The 11,041-nt window shown below is 26.1% G+C and overlaps 1 protein-coding gene across 1 annotated transcript in view; it reads right to left on the bottom strand.

Annotated features, from left to right (window-relative positions):
- LOC117167283 (UBA-like domain-containing protein 2) overlaps window positions 1-11,041 on the bottom strand; it is a 66,098-nt gene that overhangs the window by 50,839 nt on the left and 4,218 nt on the right. The window contains exon 2 of the mRNA XM_033352102.1: window positions 148-222. Coding sequence (XP_033207993.1) covers window positions 148-222 — 75 coding nt within the window. The remainder of the gene's footprint in view (window positions 1-147; window positions 223-11,041) is intronic.

An 11,041-nucleotide genomic window follows, 5' to 3' on the forward strand; every position in this document is an offset into this window, starting at 1 on the left:
GAGTCCCGAGGTTAGAGGCGGAAATCACGCCACGGAAATAGTTTGCCGAGAATAGTTAGTATCGATTGGGTCTAATTTTTTGTGCAAATTTAGAACGTCCGAAGGGGAGACAGACTGATGATTGGCACATGTTTTTTTAAAACTCACCTGTCCAAAGTGCGTACCCGGCCCCTGTGCGCAAGAAGGTATCGCTGCCTCTTGGAAAAATATACTGAGAGCAGTCTGCAAGAGAAATAATAAACCATAAGCATTTTTATCATTGATAAACAATAATTATTATATTGAATTAATGATATATACACACTTTACTGTCAAATATGAACTAAGACCACGGGGAATAGGGAAATTTTTCACAAAAATAGGAGCATAAATTATTTTAAATACAATTAAAATAGACAAAGTATTGAATTCAATACGAAATGCTTAAAACTCGTAAGATTTCAAGCCGAAATATATTGCACTTGCAACAGAATATATAATAAAATATTAAGCAATGTTTTACCAAAAGATTCAATTTCTACCACAAGAGATGATTTTAGAAACCAAATTTTCTACAGAAGAGTTCAACTTTCATACAAGAACTGTCAATGAAAAAATTCATATCCAACTAAGTAATTTAATTGCCACTCATGAAGATTAAAGTTCAATTCAAAAAGATGAATAAAAAAATTAATATTTAAATAAAAAAATACATTTTCAAATAAAAAAGGAGTAGTTAAACTTTCAGTTAAAAAAATTAACTTCCTAAAAAAAACGAATTTTCGCCATAATCCTTAAATTCGCAACCAAAAAGAAGACTCTTAACCTAAATGAAGAATCTTTACCCGAAAAATGAATTTTTAACAAAGTAGTCCAATTTTCAACCCAGCAGTTAAATTAAAAAAAAAGGTATTGCCAACTAAATAGTTAAATCCTTTAAGAAACATATAAAAAACCTGAAGAGTTGAATTTTTATCGAAAAAAACTCAATTTCTACTAAAATAGATGAATTTTAAGCCAATGAATTAAAATTTGAACTAAGCATATTTCTACCAAAAAGATCGATTTACAGCAAATACATTAATTTTAAAGCAAATAGTTCAATTTTCTAACAAATATATTAGTTTTCATACAAACATGGAATAGTTAAATTTTAATTTAAAAAAAAATTAGTCGCAACAAAAAAAAAAACGAATTCTGAACAATATAGAACAATCATCAACCATAGCAGATTATTTTTCAACCAAATGCTGTTCCAATTTTAACCAAAAAAGAATAAATTTCCACCAAAAGAGATGATTTTCAAACCAAAAAAGAAGAGTTTTCTATAAAACAGTTGAATTTGCCACAAAAAGTTATTTTTTAATCAAGTAGTTTAGTGACGATTAAATTTTTTTTTAAATACACGAATTCTTAACTAAATAAATTTATTTTCAACCAAGTAGATCCATATGACAATAAAACTTAATCCAAAAATTTAATAGTTAAATTTTCATTTAAAAAATTATTTTTGAACAAAACAAAACAAAAAAATTTCAACCAGATATAAGGATTCAAGTAAAATGATTGTACTTAAAAAAAATTTTTTTAAATTAAAGTAAATCCCAAGCATAAACAGGTTATTAATTTTCAAACAAACACTTGAATTTTTAACCAAAAAAGATTAAATTTCTAACAAAATAGATGAATTAACCAAATAACTGTATCCCCGAGGAGCTAAGAGAAACTTTTTTTAGACCAAAAATATACTAATGCCTAAGAGTATTAATACATATCACTAGACTGAGAAAAACAACATAAGGAACAAACAGTTATATTTTCTGCCAAAAAAAAATGAATTTTCAACTAAGAAGATTAATTTTCTGCCAAAAAAAAAAAACAAACAAATTTTCAACAAGATGCATTAATTTTCCAACAAATAGTTCAAATTACAAAAAAGATACATTTTTATTCAAAAATGGAACAAGTAATTATTCAATAAAAGATCCAAATTTTCAATGAAAAAAAAGCATACTTTTAACAAAATAGTCAAATTTTCAGCCAAAGAGATGACTTTTGTATACTAAAATGTTGAATCTTAAAGCAAAAATAATGCATTTTTTACCGGAGTTCAACGTTTAACCTAGCAGCTCAAGTTTCAACAAAACAAAAAAAAATTTTTAACAAGATACATAGTTGAATCCTCGAACAAAACCCATTATTTTTTAACCAAACAGTTGCATTTTTGACCAAAAAAGATTAAATTTTTACCAAAGTAGCTGCATTTTTAACTGAATTAAATTGGTACGAAAATTCTAATTTTTAACAAAAAAGAAAATGATTTTTTCAGCCAAAAAAGATTAATTTTGAACAACGTAGTTCAACTTTTAACCTGACCGATCCTAATGGACGAATTGTTTATCTAACAAGACAAGGCCTCAAAAAATCAGTTGAACTTTTTAATTATAAAAGGTGAGTTTTTTCTGAAACAAAATAGTTGAATTTTCCACAATAAAATTAAAGTTTCAACCAAAAAGTAGAGTTTTTAATCAGAAGGGATGAAATCCGAACCAAAAATATAACAGGAGACTTCTCACCCAAAAATAGTTGGACCTCTGCATTGGGTTCTATAAATTCAGTACGCATTTACACGAAAAAGCGAAAAAATGGGTAAGTTTCTTGAAAACAGGAGAAAAAAGAAGGAATTAAAAAAAGGGAATAGCAGAAAGAGTGACGTCTGATATAAGAAAAATAAATCACTATTCTTAAAGCTATCATAACAACGACTAGAAACATTTTATTCAGTTAGATCTTGATTAAAACAGTCATTTGCAATTAAGTAACAGTAGTTTCAAGTTTATAAATCAGTTTAATTTATCTAATGCTACTCAATGTCAGATGTCTCTTAAGATAGATGCAACTGGCAACATTGAAAGAGAATTTGATTCGTTTTGCTGATTGTTCCTGGAAATTGTTCAGTACAATTAAATTCCGACGAGGAAACCTGCTACGTCTAATTAAAAGTTATGTTAAGAAAACTTCAAGATTGAGTAATCAACTTTATTCTATCGTAGAATTCGAATTGATAAACAATGAATATGTGATAAGCAATTTGGATTATCTTAAAACAATTTAAATATTATTTCAACTCTTAGAGCTGAAAAGTTTTAATTTGAAGTAATCAAAACTGAAATGCAAATTGAAACACTCAAAATTGAGCTCTTGAATTTTAAATATTTCTAATTGAATTTTACAAAAAACCTAATTCCGAAATTTTTAATTTAGACGACGAATAATTTTCACGTACAAAATAGAAGTAAAATATTTTTTAATATAAGCTCATTAAACTGCAAAATTATAAATTTTCATTTTCTATAAATAGAACAGTTTAAATATTTCTAGCTGGAAAAATATAAATCCATGCTATCACTTTTAATGCTCTAATTTGAAAACTGAATAAATAAATGTTTAAATATTCGAAATTATATCATTTTAAGAAATTTTAATTTAGGAACATTACAAATTTAACGATATAAATTTTGTTAAGTAGAACATATTTTTAAATTAGAAGTTACATTATTTTCATATTAAGTTGTTTCAACCAAATAATTATTTAATTGTTATTAATACATCAAAATTCAATACTTTCACTTACAAATTAAAATTCTTTTAACGGAATAATTAAAATTGTAAGGTTCAAAGACTACATTTAGCGCAACGAGTGAAAAATCTCGAAAAATAAAATTGCCAACGTTAGAAAATATTCGACACTACATAACTGCCGATGCAGGAAAATTTCTAGCGATGAGGAGAGAAATATACTTGAAAATGATTACGGACACAAAACTAGGAAAATTAAACTGCTAGTCAAGGAAGATTAAGATAAAATCAGAACATAAGAAGAGAAGAAAATGCAAAACGACTTTGAAGGAAGCAAGAAACTGTTTTACAAATGGGCGTTAAACAATATGAAGGGAGGTAAAAGCACATTTATATGATACAGACCTTTTTAAGGAATTCTTAGAAGGGGAAACTGTAGGACACCACATCTACTACAATTACTACGTGAACTAATTTTGTCCAATATTAATTAATTTTTTTTTTTTGGTTGAATATTCATTACTTTGTTGAAAATTTGAATATTTTGTGAAAAATGAATTTTCTGTTGGTACAAAATTAATTTTTTTTAACTGAAAATTTAGTCATTCCATTTTTGTCGAAAAATTAATTTATCATATATTAAAAAGTATATTTTTTGGTTTAAAATTCGCAATTTTGGTTTAAAATTTCATGTTACTAGAAATGCAATCCTTTTTTGATAGAAATGCCACTATTTGGTTAAAAATTAATCTCTTTTGGTTGAAGAATCAACTATTTTGTTGAAAAATCGTTTTATTGTAGAATTTAGATATATTATATTTAACATTAAAATACATTTTAGTTAAATATCAACTGCTTAGTTGAAAGTTGAACTACTTTGTTCAGAATTAATTATTTTTTGGTTTAAGATTCGTTACTTTATTAGAATTTAACTATTTTGCGAAAACTTAATCTTCTGTTGGTACAAAATTCATTCTATAAACTTAAAATTTAGCCCTTTCATTTTTGGTTCAAGATTCGTCTTTTTTGTTTGAAAGTTCATCTTTTTTTATAGAAATTCATTTTTTGTTCAAATACAACTTTTTGGTTAAAAATTAATATTTTTTGGTTGAGGTTGAGGATTCAACTGTTTTGATAAAAAAATGTTTTTTTAAGAATTCAACTTTTTTGAAATTTAAATAAAAATCTTTCTTAGCTGAAATATCAAATGTTACATTTTTCATTGATAATTCACCTGTTTCGGTGCAAAGCTTAACTACTTGGTTCAAAGTTGAACTACCTTGTTAAAAATACATGTTAAAGATTTATCATTTTAGTTGAAAATTCATGTCTTTGGTTTAAAATTTAACTTCTTTATTTATTGAATTTAAATTGCTTGTTCAATTTTTAATCCCAAAACTACAGTTAAAGTATAAAAATCAATAATTTATTTTTATTTACAGTTGATCAACTCAAAACGTTTTTTATAAAAAAAAATCGAGTTCAACGCTTTTTAATTTTTTAAATCTTTTTATAAGTCAACAAATGAATTTGACACACAAAAAAATAAAATCAAACTTATTTTAAATTTCATTATGTCAAGTGTTAGGAAAGTTGTGATATTTCAAGTGAGTGTATAGATTTTTCAATTCAAAATTTGCAAAAATTTCCGCTTTCCCGGTCCAGCGACCACCCTATACGTGTAAATATTTTGCTAATCATTTTCCACACTTTCTGCCTTCAAAATCAATGTAAGATTAGAAAGGAAAGAAGATCAGTTTGCTGTTGATCATTAGAAGGTATGCTGTAATCTGTTCTTAAATATAAATTAACTGTTATCACATCAGAAGAGAAGGGATGTAGAGAAAGTTTCCTGAGTCATAATTTTACCAGCATTCTCTCTTTCTCTCCTTGCACTTTGAAATGCTGCAGTTAATATGTGAATAATGTTGATACACTGTTGCTCTCGTTCTGAACATCCCGGATGTAACATCAGAAGAAATCTTGCCAATTTTTATCGCGCCAATCATAAATTTAAAAAGTTTCAAATATCATTCAACTTTTTTTTTGGTCTGAACTACTTGTTTCAAAATCTGGTCATACTTTGCGAAAAAATATAGAAAAATTTTTTCTGAATCATAATATTTGTGATCATAGTAATAGTAAAATACAAAACAGAGTACTAAGTCTGGATTTATCTTCTTTAAATATGCTTCGAAGTCTTTGAACTATCACTGTCACTATAAAATGCTGTTCGCCTAAAGCTTTTGTCATGATTTTTTTCAAAACATATTTGTTTATAAACTAGAAGGACTTAAGCGAGGTTAGAATAAAATAATACTTTATTTATATTTGTTGAAGTAAAAACTAAAACTTCGAAAAAATGTTTAAGATAACATTTTTAATATTTAATAGTATCAGGTTAGAAGCTTTAAAAATAATGGGGAAAGCGAATTTGAAGTTTTTAATTTACTTAATTTATGATACATATAAAAATTCGAAATTGAAGAATTTAATACTGAAGGGTTTAAAATTGACGAGATAAAACAAAGTCTGTCAAAATAGAAAAATACAAATTATAGGGATCGAAGAATGTTCAAAACAAAAAAATGCACGCTGTCAATTATAAATTGTTTACCTTTGAATGTTTTTCGTATGACTTATTTAATATTACGGGATTGTCAATTTTGAACTCATACATGTCCATTTCTTTAATATTGTTTCAAGTTAAAAAAGTTGTAAATAAAAAATTCTCGAAATTGTAAAATGCAGACTAATATTTTGAAAATAGAACTATTTCATATTCAAAGCGTTCAAAATTGAACAGTATTATTTTTAACTGAAAAATCTCGAAATTTAATGATTTCAGATTCAAATGTCAAAAATAGGACAATTTCAAAATATTCAAAATTTTACAATTTCAAATTATTATTTGGAATATTGGATCATTTAGAATTGAAAGTAATTAAAATAGTATTATTTCTAATTGAAAGCGTTCAAAATTGAACAATTCAAAATTTAAATAAATTTCTATTCAAAACTACATATAACGTTTCAGTCAAACATTCGAAATTCTTATTACATATAAAAAATTATATTTCAATATAAAAATTGACCACACCAATTTTTCTAAGATCAACAAATAAATTCAACGCCATTTTCAATGTTAAAAAATTAAAAATTAACAATTATAAAACTTTAAACGTCAATTATTCCAAAATTTTCAAATTCAATATATTCCAAATTCAAACATTGTAATTTTAATTGCACAATTAACACGAATAAAAGGGAAACAACTGAAAATTGACGGGTAAACATGAAAATTCAGAACTTAAAAACTGTAAACATTCAAAATTAAAGAAATTATTTAATTCATGAGACAATTTATATTTTGGAATATTTAATAGTGAAACTATCTTGAAAATTTTAATATTTAAATTGGAAACTACAACAACGTGAGATTTCAAAACTCCCAAATTTAAGAAAGTTCAAACCCAATATTTTCCGATTTTCTCTATTAAAGTAACAACAATTTTGATTTCTAGGCCTCCAAAATAAAAATATTTTAGAATTTTGCATTAAAAACTATAATTTTAAAGTTAAAATCTGAATTCCGCCAATGAAAAAATCACTGACATTTTCACCGTTCGAAATTAAAGAAGTGCAAATATTTGAAAACTTTAAAGTTGTATTATTTTTAGAACTGTGAAAATTATTTGCTTTCTAATTGGATACTTTGAAAATGAATGAGCTCAAACTCGAAGCGTTAAAAGTTAAAAATTTCAAACTTCGTTTGAAAATTGTAGCATTCTTAACTTAGGATCTTGAAGAGAGGTGTGCAGTCGTTTATTTGAATTTTTGATACAAATTTAGACACCCTTGGAACATTGGATTTTTCGAAATAGCAAAAAATTGAACTGTACATCAAACCGGAATAAATTCCTTAGATTATTATTGGAATAAAAAAAACAACAATTTTTTTAAAGGTATTAGCAATCAAAGTTCTTGATAATTTTTATTTCAAAAATGGGTTACTCGCGAACGGTTCATAGAATTTCAATAAACGAGTCATGAAAATTTTTGTTACGAAGTATACTTTATGCTAAAAAATTGTTCGGTAGTAAAAAAATTTATTGTTTATATAATCGTTTGTTTTAAACTATTGAAAATTAATTAAAATTCTTAGCCTGTGAAAGAATTCTTCAACGTGTTAATAGATTCTACAATCTCTTCCGAAAATTCTGCTAAAAAAAAAGTTTGTATTTTGCAATAGTTAGAAAGTTATTGATTTTTTTGTGACCGCGCTCCGACCTCCAGCACTGGTCGAGAGCACGTTCGGACACGATAGTTTAATCTTCAACAAAGTATAGTGAAATTTTCAACCAAGAAGATTAACTTTCTACAAAAAGTATTTTTTTACCAAATTGGTTCAAACATTTAACCTATTAGTTGAATTTTCAACCAAAAAAGATTAATTTTCAATAAAAAAATTTAGTAGTTGGTATTTGAATAAAAAATTCCAATTATTTTAAATATCAACTATTGAACTTTTTGTTATTCAAAATTCATCTTTTTTGGTTTAAAATTCAATTAATAGGTTGAGTTCTTGAACCGATTTGTTGAAAAATACTTTTTTGGTCGAAAATTAATCTTCTTGGTTGAAAATTTCACTAACTTTGTTGAAGATTAAACAAGTTCAATTTTTGTGCTGAAGCTTCATTAGTTCAGTTAAAAATTAATCTTTTGTTAGCAAAATTAATTTTTTGGTTAAAAAAGATTTTTTTTTATTAAAAAACTAATCCTTTCAATGATAATTTTACTATTCAATTTTTTTTTGGTAATTCACATGTCTTGATTGCAAATTCAATTACTTGATTGAATAATTAACCACTCTCTTAAAAAACATTATTTTTGGTTGAAGATTCATTTCTTTGGTTGCAAATTTATCAACGCTTAATAGAAAATTAAAAAGCCTTATTCTTTTTTGGTAGAAAATTAATCCTCTTGGGTAAAAATTCATCTTTATGATCAAAAAATAACTATACCTGGTAAAAAGTTGAACAGCTTGATTAAAAATGCATTTTTTTATGAACAATTATGACTTCAGTTTAAAATTCGTTTCATATCGTATTTAATATTATACCCACAATAATTTAAATAAAAATAATTTATTACACAATTGTTCCCATATTTCTTGACTTAAAGTAGATCCAATTTTGTTAAAAATTATTTTTTTTTTAAAGATGCTTCATTATTTTAATTAAAAATTCATCTACTTTGTGGAAAAGTGAACTATTTTGATAATATTATTATTTTCTTAAGTTAATATTTTCAACTGAAAACTTAACCATTTAACTTTTGGTTGAAAATCGATTTTTTTAGACCTTTTTTGTTGAACATTAATCTTTTTTAGTATAAAATTAATTTTCTTGGTTAAAAATTCATCTTTTTGATTGAAAAATTAACTATACCCGGTATTAAGTTGAACCAACTGATTAAAAAATCATTTTTTCATGAAAATTTATCACTTTAGTTGAAAATTCACGTCATATTATATACAAATGATTATTTAAAAAATAAAAAATGTTTTTTACTAACGAACCAATTTTCAGCGTAAAGTATACTTCATAAAAAAATGTTTATAACTCAATTATTGAATTTCGTTGAACCGTTTGCGAGTAATCCATTTTTGAAAAAAAAAATTATCAAGAACTTTGATTGTTAATAACTTTAAAAAAATTAATTTGTTGCGAAAATAATTTAGGAGAGGTATTTTGATATAAAAACGAATCGTAAAAATATAACTGTCGATTTAAAAGTGGTGCACTTGAGATATTTTGACCCAGAAAGAAAATTTATCATTCTTTGGGGAGAAAAATGGATTCAAACGTCAAGTCGATTCTACGTCATTCGAGTTCTTTGAATAAACCGATAATTCGACTTGATTTTTGGCTCCACTTTATGACAAAAAAGGAGCAACTTTAAACATAGTAATAATCTAAGGAAATCAAGCCAGTTGGATAAACAACACTGCACACTTCTAAGTTTGAAACTGACTCATTAAAATTAATAATTATTTAATTGTTCACCACAATTTTTAAATTTCAATATCGACAAAGTGAATTAATGAATTCGAAAATTATTATTATTATTAATACCAACAATTTTCAAACATCGGTTTTTCTGACGCAAAGTAATTGGATCTATTTTAAAAAGCTTGTTAAGAACCCCGATAAAACGACACAGTTCCGAGGCTAGGAAAAACGTTGAAAACTGTTCTAGTATAAAGGATGCTTTTAATTTAATTTCCCCTTGAGTTTTGTTTTTCTCTCGAGCGAGGAAACACGATATTTCTGAATATGGAAAGGAAATCGGATCGTGAGAACAATGCACAATGCACATCAATACGGACGAGTTTTCTATTTATCGAAGAAAGGATTTCAATACTCGGTTTGAGCAGCAATCGATTTTGTTGTCTCTAGCAGTAATTGGCAACGAGATGGAAATGGCCATCCTCACGAGCAGATGGCCGACTCTATCTTGGATGTCTTTATAAGAAGAAATTCGAGACTCGAACGATCGCGTCATATGGGAGCTAATTTGCAAGTAAAATTTCTTGTTTGATGGTTACTGCATGCTCGTGAGTTCCCAGCGTGAATTCCCACTGATTACATAATAAAATAGCGAATGCTTCACAATGTTACAAATTCTATGCTGCAAATGCATTGAAAGGTCACAAAGCCACAAATCATCGAGAAACAGATCATCAGCAAATTTCTGTTTACATTTCAGCAGAAATTTTTATCAACTCCCTGTTGCCACAGACTATTCGTTCTTTAAAACGGACAATTAATTAAATAATTTTCCATTATCTTATTGATTAAAAGACCAATCCGTTTAAAAATTATTATCTTTATTACAGCTTTCTGATCTAATTAAGTCTTTTTTATTTTTTTTTAAAGAATTTATCTCCTGACAAATTTAATTATTGCCTAAGCCTCTGAGGTAACTGATATCAGATTTTAAAGCCCGAAGTACTATCCAAATAGGGGAAAGGTGAATTTTTATGAAAATAAGGGCGTGAATTCTTTTAAATAAAATTGAAGTAGGTACCACAATCTTGTTGAATTTTCAACAAAAAATATTAATTTTATACCGAAAGTTATTGATTTTTAACACAAAAAGACCAGACAGTTGAGTTTTTGAGTTAGAAAAGTAATTTTTTAGAACACATTTAATATTTAAACTCGAAAAAATCAATTTTCAATCAAGAAAAAACTTTTAGGATCAACATGAAATGTACTTTTTAGAAGCATTTTATGCGGGTACCTAAATTAGAAAACAAAAAAGCTCACGAATCAAAATTAGATTTCTAACTATACCTTCTTGCCGGCTCATTAGTAACAAATATATAACAAAAAGGGGGAAGAAGCCTACAGCAATGCTTATAAATATCATTAAGATTAAGATTTGTTTTAATTGAGGCATAAATGTTTGCCGCAAT

The sequence above is a fragment of the Belonocnema kinseyi genome, chromosome 2, assembly GCF_010883055.1.
Source record: "Belonocnema kinseyi isolate 2016_QV_RU_SX_M_011 chromosome 2, B_treatae_v1, whole genome shotgun sequence".
In the NCBI taxonomy this organism is placed as follows: domain Eukaryota; kingdom Metazoa; phylum Arthropoda; class Insecta; order Hymenoptera; family Cynipidae; genus Belonocnema; species Belonocnema kinseyi.